Here is a 15690-nt window from a genome sequence, read left to right on the forward strand (position 1 = left end):
TGGTGAGAACACTCTGGATATTGACCCTCAAAATGAGTCCTGCAACAAACTTTCGTAGCTTATATCTCAATAATCAAAAATCATAAAAAAGTTAATGAGGCTGCGTTAGATTAATCTCAGGAGGACACTAAGATTTCAGAAAAATGGTCAAATTGCAAATGAATATGAATTGAATTTGAATAGACTCCCAAAATCTTAAGGAAATCTCTTTTCACAAACAAATTGATGCTTTGTTTATTACAACTGAGTGTTAGTAAATTACATTGGCGTTATAAAGTAAAGAACTTAATTACAGCTTAAATGCTTATTTTAACAGTTTGTTGATGTGTTACTGAAATATATTCATGGCTTGTAACACTTTGTGGTTATGTCAGCAGGGTATAACCCACCACCAGATTCTTTTTTAAATTAATACATCCATGACTTCTCTAAAAATAATTGAAAATAAAAAGGTCACATTATACAACTCACCTTATCAGTGTCTAAAGTAAAGGGTTCTGCATCTCTTTCCTGGTAAATGGGGTTATTAAAATCGTTTTCGTGCAACCTTTCATGTGAAAATGTCGCGCGCCTTCTAAGGAAGTAATCGAATAAGAAATATCCAACAATCAACACAGTTAGAATAACTGCAACCGCCGACAAAATAGGAATCAACATACTTCTACTTGGCTCCTTTTTGAGTTCGTGAATTTCAAATTTTCTGAACTGCTCACATTTGTTACCTTCGTAATCTTCAGGACACTGACAATAAGGTATTCCATCGCTAACAGCACAAATGCCGCCATTTTTACAAAAATTCCTGCAACTTGCTGGCTGATTACACGTTGCACCTGTCCAAGAGTCCCGACAATAACAAATGGGATCTTTTTCTACGGATGGTAAGACACATACCCCACCATTTTGGCACAAATTTTTGCAAGGATTGGAATTTCTAATACTTTTCTGAAAAACAAAACATCATTTTCTAGGTCTCTAATGTACAAAAAGTATTAGGTAAATTCAAATAAATTTTAAAAAATTCAAAAATCCTATCAAATAATGTTCTTCGATACCAAAAATCAAGGTATGCAAAAGGTATCTAACCTCACAGGCAACATTCTTAAATCATAATATTGCAGGGAACAACTACTCTATGGGCTACATGTCCCAACTAGTACTGAATTACAGTATCTTGAAAAAGGTTAATAAACCCCCCTCCCTGGATCTCAATTATGTATTGTGCATATTTGTAAAAAATCCCGAGACACGTCGATTTTGGAATCTGAAATGACATCATGTAGTATAAAAATTTTATTCTTAAATTTAATTACTAAGTGGTTTGTGCCACCTCATTTGAAAGGTCTTTTCAATCATTACTCAAAAATACTATTGTTTTCATAATTATTGCAAAAATTAGCAGTAAAAAAATGAATTCATCTGCTTGGCTTAATTTTGTATGCCATACATTTCACATATCCCCATAGAAAGAAATCTAAAGATGCAAGAGCAGAAGAACTTGCTGGCCATTCTAGCAATTCTCACCTTCCTTTCCACCAGTTTGGAAATGTTAAGGCTAGGTATTACAAGACATTGATTCACTAGTGTAGGTGGTGCTCCGTATGGAACTGTATTCTGGTTGCCAAATTGGTAATTTAGGGGACAACCCATCGGTTCTGGACATATTTGTGTATTTTATAACCAAAAGTTTTCTAGAGTAAATTGTTGAAGAAACAAATGCACTTGGACTTCAGTTGAAAAACCAAGTAATAAAAATATTGTTGGTTGTAAATGGATATTCACATTAAAGCATGATGAACACGGAAATCCATCAAAATATAAAGCGCGCCTTGTTGCATGTGGTTCCTCTTTATGGTAAATAAAAACCCAGCGTTAAAAAATTTAATCCTGTAGATGTAGATGAGTTATATACGTTTCTAGCCCTTTGCTTTCTAATGCCTTTGGTGAAAAAACAAAGGATCAAAGACTATTGGTCAAAAGAATTAATCATCGAAACACCAGTTTTCAGCCAAGTCATGTCTAGAGATAATAGAAATCTCAATAAAAACAATAGCTTATTAAAAATTAGATGCATTGTAGACCACTTCAAAACAGTTTCCAAAAGTTCTCTGTATCCCTTTCAAAATTTAGTAATTAATGAAAGTCTAATGTTATTTAAAGGAAGAATCTCGTTTAGACAACATATATCCCGTCAAAAAGTCAGATTTGGAATAAAATTTTTCGTGTAAGTGGACTGTGAGACGGGATATATTTTGGATTTCATATACCGGATCTTCAACATCAGTGACAGAATTTGATTCAAAAGTGGGAAAGTCGGGAAATATTGTACTGACATTGACCGAGCCATATTGGAATAAAGGACACAGACTGTATACCGATAACTGGTATACTAGTTCCTTATTATATAACACCATGTTTGGCAAGAAAACTAATTGTTGTGGGACAGTAAGAGCTACTCGACAGTTTATGCCTGCATTCAAGAAAAAATCGACAAAAGGAACAGTGCAAGATTTTTCCACTGACATTAAGTTGTCCCTTCCTACGAAAATGAAAATAGAGAAAAGCCAGCGTATATCATAGATTAAAACAGATGGGTGGTGTGGATCGCGTAGATATGTCGCTAAGTTCTATTGAATCTATTCGAAAATCAGTTGTGGTACAAAAAGGTGTTTTTTCACCTTATGGACTGGGCTGTCCTAAACACTAATGCTGTTTATCTAATGAAATCTGAAAAGAAACTGCCGCTATTGGATTTCCAGATTTCCGTCCAATGTGATGTGCCACTGTGTGTTCTTGGTTGCTTTGAACGTTACCATACAGTGATAAAATTTTAGTTTTATTTTTATATGTTTAAAATAATCACAATTTATACTTACCTATAACTATTTTGTTAAATTTTATGTTTTAGTTTATTCTGAAATATTCTCATTTTGTTTTAGTTTTCAATGTGTCGTTTTTCATTAACATTTTATATATTTATATCTTATGTTTGCTAAATACAAATCTAGTTTATCTTATTAATGTCTTGTAATTGATACTCTCAGCAAATTCATAAAATATGTTAAGTTAATAAAATAATAATTGTAGATATACCGTTCACGGCGGGAGCCGTACGTATCCGTCAAAGTTTATGTATGGTTTGCAGCTGCAAACGGACAATCCTGCAAGCGCCGCCTGAAAGTGGTAAGCTCCTGAGTTAAGATCAGATTATAAGGATGCATTTTATTTTCTTTTAATATGGAAATAATTGAGGAATGTTATTCATTTATGTTAAAATAAACCTAGTTTAGGAACTACAAGCATCAAACAATACGCAAAACATTGACAATTATTTATTCCTATCAATTAAATAGCAAGTAGCTAGGCAATGCCAGCTATGAAGAAAAGTTTTTATGTATTCTATTTAGTCAATAATGTTGAAAAAGAACAGTGAAATTATTTTTGCTAGCCTGTAAGACAAAACGCTGCAAGTTTTTATGTTTTTGTTTGTTGTTACAAATTACGTTAAGCAGACTGTCAATTTTGCAATAAATATTAAAACCATAGCATTTTTGAATAGAAAATGAAAAGACCTTTCAAATCAAATATCACTAGCCCCTACTTACCATTTAAAAATTTAGGGGTTGCAACTGCCACTCGAAAGAGGTTGAATTTAGGGAAGAAATTTTTACTATACAGGATGTCATTTCAGAATTCAAAATTGACGTGTCTCAAAATTTTTTATAAATATGAACAATAATTACTGAGATAATGAATTGATTCCATTTGTCTGTTCCGCACTGTATTTGTCAGGGCCGCCGCCAGAAAAAAATGTAGAGGGGGTCAAAAAGTCAATTTACTAGTCTAGAATTTGTTAGTTTTGGATTAATATGTTGGTATCACTGATAGAATATTAATCTTTAGTCGTTTTCTATTATTCTATGTTCTATGGTTCTGTTGCTAATATATGCGTGTGTATCAAAATGGAGCATGTCTAATGGTCGCTCATGTTTTGTGATTATTACAAATAAAACAATTACAAAAATATACTCCAGTTTTATTAGAAAGAAAACCAACAGAATTGAAATAAAAACAACAAAAAAACAACACAACTTTAATTTCTAAATAATAATAATACACAAAAATTCACAAAGTAAACACAGGCTAGGAAACTGTGGCTGGTCGCTTCTTAACGCCCGCGGATATTGTCTTTGTGGGAGTTTTCGCACAAGCGTTTTTGCATTACATTCAAATTACATTGTTTTATTTTAATGTTTTAAGTTAATGTGAAATTTTAAATTCCTAGGCGGTATTGTAAAACTTAAGAAATTAGACGAAGATTGTTTGATTTTAAGTTGTTTATTAAAAAAATAAAAAATCCAAATTCCTGCGGCCCTGGTATTTATGCATACAGAAATTTTTATTCTACTCTCAATATGTATGAACTTTAACTTACCTCACAGTTATATCCACCCCACTGATCTGGACATTTACAGACAGTCTTTTCATTCACTACTACGCAGTCTCCCCCATTTTGACAAGAGCATTTAGTTTTGTTCGGATAGTTCTCACACCGTCTACCAGAAAAATTTTTAGGACATATGCATTCCGGTTGTTTTATTCCAACAACACAAGTGCCTCCATTCTGACAGTGTTGCCAACACATATCTCGTTCACATTTATCTCCGGAATAACCTGGCAAACATGCACACCTAAAATTATTATCTGCAAAAATAGGTTTTCCATATTTTCCACAAGGTGAAATTTCACAACTAGATCCTTTGTATCCCAAAGGACAAGAACACATTTCCTTAAAGCCGTTAAGAGACGGCTCAAGAGAACATACTCCACCATTTTCACATTGCAACTTGAAGCAATTCTGACATCTCACTCCTTTGTACATAGGTTGACAGAAACAGTGAGGCATACCGTTTGCCAATATCTTACACGAGCCTCCATTATAACACCGATTTTCACACATATCGAAGGGAGTTTCACATCGTTCTCCTGTAAACTGTGGAGGACAAACACATTTCAGGGGTGGTTGAGCATCTGGCAATTTACTGGCATGGATGTCTATGTAGCACATGCCGTGATTCTTACAGTATTGGGAGCAACGATACTGCTCACAGCGAGAACCGGTGTATGCTGGAGGACAAATACATTTAGGTCCTTGACCCTGAATTATTGCACACGATCCTGTATTGCAGTTTAATGTACAACCCATCGTTTTATTTGAAGCTGCTTTGCAGGTCTAAAAAAATATACAAATATAAATGTGTTGTAGCAAAATTGATACTTTTATTAATAAATTTGTAGTATCTACATAGTTAATTGGTTATGCTCATTTGAGATTATATTTTTAGTCATTTACAAAAATTATGACAAAGCCAAACATACATGTTATCTCAAATACCATAGCTATTGATTCTTGTAAAATTAAGTCATGATGACAGTAAAAAACCCTGCAAACATCAAGAAAAATGTTACAGATAAGATCACCGTCTTAAAACTTTGCATTATATCATTGACAAAGCAATATTATCTAGAGACCATAACAGATTCAAAAATTAAAAAAAAAACGTTAACAGACTCATCGGTCTATAATACAGGGTGTTTTTAAATGAAGTAGCAAAAATGGTACCAGTGAATGTAGAGCCAAAAATAAGAGGATTGAAGTAAAAATACCTTACATGAAAGTTGCACCCCTGAAGCGATATACCCTCTTAAAGGAAGGGATTGAAATCCACATTTTAATTTTTTTCTTTAACATGAGGAATGTTAGAGACACGAAACTTGGTATGAGCATCCTACTAATAAAGACACAACTTTTCAATATTTGTTCAATCATTGGCGTATTTTATAAAGGAGTGAAACAGTCAACCCCATTGCAATATTTTATTAGAAATTTTTTATATGAAGCAAATTATTTATTTAAAAATATTTATTGGGAAGACTGATTTATTGCGCAACTTTTTTACCTCTTGTAATTTTTCGATAAAACCGAGTTTTCTAGTAAAAAAATTAGATGCGTCATCGTTCACTAAAGGGGTAATTGCATAAATTTATAAAAATAAACTAGGCGGATGTCATAACAAATAAATTGTTATTTATCACATTAATAAATTGACACTTTCTATCAACTATAATTAATTAGTAATTAGTACCAATTGATTAATTAATTATAAGAATAATTATGGCAAATAATATTTATACCAATGACAAATATGTCGACATGCTCCAAGTGTTTTTCGAATCCAGAAAAAATAGTAACGCTGCAGTAAGATTATACCACCAAAGATATCCAAACCGATCGATTCCTCATAGACAAACATTGGCGTCGGTGGAAAGAGGGCTTCGTGAAATTGGTAAAATTCAGCCCAATCGTGAGGGTGCCGGAAGAAGGCGTAATGTCCGAACTGTTGAAACTGAGGAAGCTATACCGGAATATCTAAACAAGACTGTGGTACAAGCACAAGACAGCTGTTTAGACAACTGCAAGTTTCTCATAGTCTTGTGTGGAATGTAGCTCATAAAAATCTTTTATACCCTTTTCACCATCAACCTGTACAAGAATTGAATGACCCTGATTTACCTAACAGCGTGGATTTTTGTCAATGGTACATTAATATTTCCAGGCACGACTTAAATTTCGTAATGAATATACTTTTCACCGATGAAGCAAATTTTCCTATAGTAGGTGCAGTAAACATTCATAATGTTTATTCATGGTCGGAAGAAAATACTCATGAAATATTTGTTTCAAGATGTCAACATAATATCAGTTTAAACGTTTCGATGGGAATTGTAGGAAATACTCTAGTAGGTCCTTTTATTCTTCCACACAGGCTTGGAGCGGCCGGGTACGTTCACCTGACCTAACGCCTATGGATTTCTTTTTGTGGGGACACATAAAAAGTACTGTTTATGCCACTCCTGTTGCCTCAGAAGAACTACGCTTAAGAATATTTCAGGCAGCAGATGACCTTCGCAATACCCAAGAACTGTTTGTGCAAGTGCATTATAACTTCAACAGAAGTATTAGGTTATGCTTGCAGCAAAATGAAAATTATTTCGAGATTATTCTTTAAATTTAATTTTACATTTCTTGTTTTTCGTTTGTATCAAATTTTATTTCAGATAAGTCACTTTACCTAATACATGTCCCATAGTCATAAGTTATCAAACATTTTTCATTAATTAATAGCAAATTATTCTTAATGTGATTATTAAATTACCAGCTTTGTGACAGAAAGTGTCAATTTATTAATATGATAAATAACAATTTATTTGTTGACATCCACCTACTTTATTTTAAAAAATTTTTGCAATTATCCCTTAATCAATGATGACGTATCTAATTTTTTTAATAGAAAACTATCGGTTTTATCGAAAAATTACAAGAGGTAAAAAAGTTGCGCAATAAATCAGTCTTCCCAATAAATATTTTTAAATAAATAATTTACTTCATATAAAAAATTTCTAATAAAATATTGCAATGGGGTTGACTGTTTCACTCCTTTATAAAATACACCAATGATTGAACAAATATTGAAAAGTTGTGTTTTTATTAGTAGGATGCTCATACCAAGTTTCGTGTCTCTAGCATTCCTCATGTTAAAGAAAAAAATTAAAATGTGAATTTCAATCCCCTCCTTTAAGAGGGTATATCGCCTCAGGGGTGCAAGTTTCATATAAGGTATTTTTACTTCAATCCTCTTATTTTTGACTCTACATTCGCTGGTACCATTTTTGCTACTTCATTTAAAAACACCCTGTATAATACATAAATGTATGGGTTTCACGCTTGACTATTTTAGAACTAGATAGTAACGGAGTTATATGGTATTTATGGTAACATTGAAGAAATATAACATTGATGATTGAAGATATTGCAAAATAAGGACTTTCAGAGAACATTAAATAAAAAAAAATTGATNACGGAGTTATATGGTATTTATGGTAACATTGAAGAAATATAACATTGAAGATTGAAGATACTGCAAAATAAGCACTTTCAGAGAACATTAAATAAAAAAAAATTGATAAGGAATAATGAAAAAGTTGTACCTAAAATCAACAATTATTCTTATCAGTTAAAATTATTATAATTATAACTTAAATGGCATCATGTCATTTATATATTGAACTAGAAACTAAAATTGTACCCTGTACTTTTCCTATTTCACTTACGTTTACTTAATTTTAATAGAACCTCAATTATCCGGGCCGGGCGGGACCGAACCATTGCTGGATAATCGAAAATACGGTTAATCGAAATAATAATGCTCACACCAATTTTGCAAAAAATTATGAACTTTATTACACATACCTATTACATACATTTGTACATATGTAGATAAATAATATGTATGCGACAAACAAGCAGAGACTCGTCTTTGTTTTTGTTTCTGAGCGCTTTTTTCGCCCCACCACGGATAATCCACAGAAGGATAGCGGATAATCATAAACATTGCAGCGCACGAAGGATCCTCCGCACAGATCAGTCGCCCACAGATAATCGGGGTTCTACTGTACTGTATTTTAAGTTCTATTTATAGTCTTACCAGCTTATCCTTCATAAAGCCATCAGCACATGTACATGTTGCTGTTTTCGGTGTTAATAAGCAAAATTCACTGTTATTACAAAAATCGTCACAAGTATTGTTGATGTTTAACTGTTTCTTTTCATGTAACACTAGTATGTCCGAGATTTTTGTTAAACTTTGTGCCAAATACTTAATATCGCCATTTCCAAATTTATTGAGTCGAATGATGTCATGCTTGAGATATGTTGAGAAGAAAATATTATCTTCAAATACCTCTATTTTATACGGTTTTATATCTGCAGGAAAAAGATAAATTATACATTATAACATAATTATAACTATTTCTTACACAGGGTCGGCAAGATACTAAAACAATCGAGATATATTACCTATAATAATTTTTTTAATTATTTGTGGAACACTGAAAAGAAAAATATACTAAATAAATGTCAAAAATATTAATCAAGGGGTCGATTTTGAAAATGATCTGTTTTTTCAGTGTGATATTTGTGTTACGCAAAACTAAGTTTATAAAGTCAACCTCATAGTACAAGGCATTATTTATTTTTCTTTCCAATGTGGCAGAAATACCCAATTAAATAAAAAAGTAATGGAGGTATATATTTGCAAATTTTTTTAAGACTTTCCTATTATTGATTCAATTTTAAGTGATTAAGACAAAAAGCGATTCATGAAAATTTATAGAAATTTGTTAAGAACTAATTTAATACACAATGTATACCAAGTTTTAACCAAAGAGTTATATGAAATTTTCAGGTTTTCCTATTTCAATTTCAACTTTTTAAGGACCACTATTTCCCAAATTGTTTGAAATTGTCTTCCAACAGTGTCGGCTCACCAGGTGACGCAAGTGACGCACCGCTTCACCTAAAATTTCCGTTTGGTTGCGGAATTTAAAATTATTTTTAATTTTATATAAATTTTACAATTTAGGTATAATTCTATATTGAAAATGTATTGTGTTTGTTTGTTTTATACACTGAAATAAACAGAACAGTTGCGTGGTGAACAGCTTCTAAAAAAACATTGCCTTAGTTGAGCGTGATCATCAACCTCGTACCATACAGTGTATAGTAAAGTAAGTGACGCAGATCGAAATCAGTCTGTATTCCACATCTCTTCGTAGCGTTGTTTACAGCGGTTGTCATGGCAACGAGGCGGCCAACACGTGAGTAAACTACGGTGTGAGGGAAGGAGTGACGCAGAAATTAAAGCAGCATTTTTATCACCCATCGCCTGCCTTTAACTTTAAACAGTTTATATGATATGTGCACGATTATAAAGGTTCTTCTTAGTTAATATTTGTTTTGTATAATAATTGTAGAAATGTTTCCAATGTATGATCCAGTATGTATTTTATTGGAAATGCCATTTTTCAGATGGAAAATTGAGCACAAAAAGGTTTTTTAAAATTGCGAGAGACCTGTGCATTCTCTCAATATAGAAAAAAGGGGGAAGTCAAAAAACAAAGTATACGTTCGAAAGTTTCAGAATTAATATTAAAATTGTTAACATACAACCATAAACAGATAGTTCGTTCTCGATTGCTCAGTATCTTTAAAAAAATAAGGACATGGAGAATTTTAAATGGCAAAACCTATACTTATTGACAATTACCTTTTTCAAAATGCCTTATAATTCGTCTATCAGACCCATTTAGTAGAACACATTCGATTGTCATGGTTTTAGGATCAGCCCAGTACAATCTGCTAGTCGGGTAGTCAATGGCTAAACCTGTAGGGAAGAGTATCCCACTGCTAATTAGAACTTTCCTTTTATAGCCATCCATATATGCAGTCTCGATCCTGGGGGCAGGACCCAAATCTGCCCAAAACATGAGCCCTTGAGCAGGTGCCACAACGATATCTCTTGGTTGTTGTACATTAGTACTTATTAGAGTGTAAACATAACGGCCATCCATAGTGGAAGCGAGCAATCTATTTCCGTCCGTCACATAAATTCTTTTTGCCACCCAATCAATGCTAACTCCTCTTGGATCTCGTAAATTAGAAAGGATTGTTTTGGCGATGTCTGCGTCTCTATTAGATCGTCCATCTTTGTCCACATGAATGACCATGGACTGAACTCTTTTATTTTGGTGATCGGTCCAAAAAGCTTCAGCTTGCCTCTTCCCGGATAAAATATCTACAGCATCAACTTTGTAACCTGGTGCACGTGCCAGGGTTTTTCTAACCTTATTGTCATCATCCCCAGACTTGTATGGAGACATTAATCTGAGTTCTGCTTCAGCTGCTAAAACCAATTCCGCTGCATCACCTTCAGCTTTACATTGTCCTTCGCCAATATGTCTGTATCCTTCAGCACATTTACAACTTGTTTGATTTTGTCTTACTTCGACGCAGATTTGAGTACATGTATTCCATTGACAGGCCGAAGTATTACAATCATTCTCATCGGTATTATCTTCGCAATCATTGAAGCCATTGCATTTTAAGGAGCTATCTATGCAGCGGCCATTTTTACAAGAAAATTGGTTATATGGACACAAACCATACCTCTTGCAGATATGTTTGTCTTCATCGCTGCCGTCAGTACACTGACGATGACCGTCACAAAGGGCACTCATAGGAATACATTTATGATTCTTACATCTAAATCTTCCTAGCGGACAAGCAACTGAAAAACAGTTAACTTCATCAGAACCATCCTCACAGTCATTTTGGCCATCACATCGCCACTGTTCATTGATGCAGTATCCATTATGGCATTTGAATCCATTCTGTGGACATATTTCGGTGCAATTTGCTTCGTCAGATCCATCGGCACAGTCTACCTCACCATCACATTTCCATGCCCTATATTTTGATATTATTTTGAATTAACATATCTATTGACATAATATTGTAACACAGAATTATTTGTATTTTTTGTAATTTGATAGATACATATTTCCAAATAAATCAATTGAGATGAACTGAAAATGATTCTCGATTAACTTTGGTAATAAGACTAATAAGTAATCAAAAATGAAAGAGAAGTTAATGAGGCTTTGTTAGATTTAACCTGAAGAGATAAATTTAACATGTAAGTACTTAAAAAATTGCTGAAATATACTCAAAATTCGCAAAATTTTGGACTTGATTTCAAAAAAGCAGCTCTAATTGTTACTGAATATAAATGAATAACACTATAGGATAAACTAATATAAACTAGATCGCCCTTTTCTTATTTTGTGGTACAATGTTATTGAAATCATCCAAATAATGACATTTCAATTAATAAAATCATTACATTTTACTCATCACCAACTGACAAGGAGAAGGTAGGGTAATCGGATTTTTGTAATTTTTGATTATGGTACGTGTAGTTTTGGACCTTGAATAAGAATTTTTCGAAGAAGGTCGACGCAACGTTCATAAATTACTGAGATAATCGATTCGGTCTTTGTGAAAGCAGTAAGGTATGAGTGAATCCACTTTCCCGATTTTGAAGCTGTTACGACAACATTTTGATATTTTTGGAGGTAGCCGTCCACCGATTTCTGAACCCTGGGTCCAAATGATCCTGTTGTTTCTAGGAGACATATAAAAACCAAAGGCAACAATTTTCCTGATAAGGTAATGGAGTATTGTGCAGTATAAGAGTGTGTAATTTTATTGATATTTCGCTGCTTTATTAATACCATTTTTGATCCCTTGGTTGCCAGGATGCCTTTTGAGTTATAATTATCACTTTTCTTTTATTATCCAGCGAAATATAGTCTGTGTAGGGTTTTGACTTTTTTTCTTCCGGCCCATAATCTTCGGATGAATCTTCGAATACAGGTGTTTCGAATTCATTATCTTTATCTACTTCGTCAAATAATACCAATACCTCTTCCGTTACAAACTTTTTTTCTTGTAGTGTTTGTAGAGTATATTGGAACAAGTCCTTTGCGAGTAGCATCGATCATTCAGTTATTATCAGCGAAGGCTTTTCTTCTATAATACCATTTTCCGTGAGAATTTTATCATAATATACAACGGCATCCTTTAACTTTGATTTTGAAATTCCAAGGCCCAAAGAATCTTCCATAATATTTTCTTGTGCCGTCGAAGGACCAGGAAAATCCGACCACTTTTTTTTAACGTTTCGCACAATTCTTATAACCACACTCTGAAAAACACTTATTTCTGCTTCAAAAGTCAGCGATGAAATAATACAAAGGAGCGATGAAATAGTTGCAAAAGGCCATTGTAGAAATAGCCGAACCTTCTATTCCTTCTCCCTAGCTTCCCTACCCTGGGGAATTTACAGAAACTTTTTATGCCCGAGCAGGTGTGCTGTGTAAGCGGTTCTTCTAAACACGGCGGACGACCCACACAACCTATCTCAAAATTTTAATCAAATACTTGAAGAATATTCCTACATACAGTTATTATAATACTTCCTTTGTTCATAATTTTCGAGATAAGAAAAAGAAAAAGAAAGACAGCTATAGGTGCTTAAAAAATTTCTGCTTCCCATGTTTCTATGATAACTACCATTCTGGCTCGTGCCACACTACGTAAAATGGTCAAATACTAACATAAATATAAAATAAAAGAACATCCTACCTGACCTCGTTTGTTTTTTTTTAAAGAAACCTTATTGTTAATTCATAATAAATATTGTTTATTAACCAATTGTGCATTTTAATGAAACACTTGAAGAATATTCCTACATATACGTAAGTAGTTATAATATTTCGTTTGTTCATAATTTTCGAGATGAGAAAAAGAAAAAAAACGGTGCTTTGAAGTGAAAAAAAAAAAATAATTTGTGCGATGAGACTCGAACCAGTGATCTCGTGACTGTCGGACTCGAACGCTACCAATTAGGCCACGCTCCCAGTTGAAAAATGTGTCACTTCTAGTGGATTTAGCTAGCAGGTAAAACTTCAAAATCGATTATCTCGATAATTTAAGAACGTTGCGTCGAACTACTTCGGAAAATTCTTATTCAAGGTCCAAACTACACGTACCATAAATATAAAAAATTACAAAATGCCCATTACCTTACCTTCTCCTTGTGAGACGTAAATCTTGGAGTTGGGTAAGCAAGACACAACCCACCCTGAACTTTATAAAATTGTTATTTTCTTCTTATTTAATATAAAGAAAATAATAAATTTTTGTAGTTTATGTTTTAGTAAGTACAGGAATTTTCAATCTATTTCAAAAAGTTTAATAATGACAGAGACAACGAATCCCTTTTTTAATTCACTCAAAAATACAAAAGTATTTTAATTTAATAATAAAATTGATTAATATACTCACAAGAATATGCAGATCTTAGGATTTGCACACTGAAACTCGCTCTTTTTGCAGGTCACGATGCAATCTGCTTCATCCGATCGATCCTCGCACTGAAACTCCCCATCGCACTTCATGCCTCCTCGAATACACTTTCCATTACCACACCTAAATTCTGATTCGGAACAATTCCTTGGAACGCAATCAACCTCATCTGAACCGTCACCACAGTCACTCTCATAATCACATCTCCACCTGCCTGGTATGCACCTGTTATTCCTGCACTTAAAATAGCTAGGTTCACAAGTATGATAATCCGGATGGCTGCAGGTTTTAGGTTCATCTTCACCTGATAAGCAATCAGGATCACCGTCACAAACCCACGAGTGAGGAATGCACCTTCCTGAATTACAACGAAAATGTTGAACGCCACACGTTCTATTCTCACAGTCCTGTTCTTCGTCGGAGTTATCAGAACAGTCGTTGTCTTTATCACATACCCAAACTGAAGGTATACATTTGTCGTTGTTGCATTTGAATTGATTCGTTGGGCATGTAACTGGGGGGCAGTTCATTTCATCTTCACCTAAGGGACAGTCTGTCTGCTTGTTGCATCTCAGTTTCGATGGAATACATCTTGGAGTGACAGTACCATTACCTTCACATCTAAAAGATAAAAAGCAGATATTTAAGAAAAAAAATTGAAACCTTGTTTCCTCTAACAAAGTACCGTATTATTTATATAGATGGAGACACACAAAATACGTTTATAATAAAAATCGTACTACTACTTCATTCACACTATTCAGGAATTTTTATGACCACAAAACTGAACTAATCGCCCTCTGCAAGTGTAAAGTGATAAATGTAACTTTGCGAGAAGGTATGACGCATGAAAGTGGCACAAACTCATATTGTCTTATATCCCATTCCATGTAGGGATTAAATTATGGAATATCAGCATATAGGGTGCAACATAATTGTTTCTTGTTGAGGTTTGATTTTTCTTCATCTTTGTCACATAATTATTATTAAATTTGAATTAGACTGTAATAAAGACAAAGTGATAACAGTTAAATAATATTTTAAAAATTGTGTTATATTCAACTTGATCAAAATCAACTTCGAGCGAGTTATTGCAGTAGCAACAGTTCATATACAGGGTGTCCCGAAATTAGGGAGCAATATTTCTACAGGATGTTCTATGTCGAAAAAAATTACTTTTTCTTTATATAAATGTGGGTCCAAAAATTCTTCCTAAGTAAGTTATAACCACTTAAAGGAGCCACTCTGATGATGGATTTTTCTAAATAACTCCGAAACCGGTAGAGATAAATTTATGAAATTAGGTAACTAACTTTACTCTTACGTGCTTAGTCCACTTCTAAAACGAAATCACATACATTCCAAATCTGGGGGGGAGGGGGTAAAATTTACCATAACTTTTTTATGCTTCAACTTTTTTGACTTTTGACTGAAAAGTATAAAATTTCAGTTTTTTAGTAAAAAAGGTATTCTTGGTTTCAGATTAGTAGAATGTTCCATTTTTGTGTAAAAAACGTTTAAAAACAATGTTACATGTGTTAATCATCGAGAATCGAATTTGTCAATATTTTTTATTGTCGCAGGTTTTGAATAAGATAAACGCGTTTGGCGTCATTTGCATTGGCAGTACAGTTATTTACTTTTTGCAAATTGTTATCAGTCGAAAATGGAACATTTTACGAATTTAGTGATAGCAGATATTCATAATATCCATTTCTGGTCAGACGAAAAATCCACGGGCAATACGGCGCACAAATTTTGAAAATAGATTTGCAATAAATGTGTGCACAGGAATTTTAGAGGACTAGCTACTTGGACTAATTCAGTTTCCCATTTGTCTGAATGCAGAAGGATACTTAAGCTTT

General features: G+C 33.4%; 1 protein-coding gene across 1 annotated transcript in view; it reads right to left on the reverse strand.

The window, feature by feature from the left end:
• Positions 1-15690, reverse strand: part of LOC108908522 (low-density lipoprotein receptor-related protein 1) — a 124890-nt gene that overhangs the window by 2520 nt on the left and 106680 nt on the right. The window contains exons 18-22 of the mRNA XM_018712579.1: positions 13805-14446; positions 10164-11362; positions 8544-8821; positions 4433-5230; positions 472-942 (exon numbers count right to left, since the gene is read on the reverse strand). Coding sequence (XP_018568095.1) covers positions 472-942; positions 4433-5230; positions 8544-8821; positions 10164-11362; positions 13805-14446 — 3388 coding nt within the window. The remainder of the gene's footprint in view (positions 1-471; positions 943-4432; positions 5231-8543; positions 8822-10163; positions 11363-13804; positions 14447-15690) is intronic.

Source organism: Anoplophora glabripennis, unplaced genomic scaffold (assembly GCF_000390285.2).
Source record: "Anoplophora glabripennis isolate ALB-LARVAE unplaced genomic scaffold, Agla_2.0 scaffold313, whole genome shotgun sequence".
NCBI classification, from domain to species: Eukaryota; Metazoa; Arthropoda; class Insecta; order Coleoptera; family Cerambycidae; genus Anoplophora; species Anoplophora glabripennis.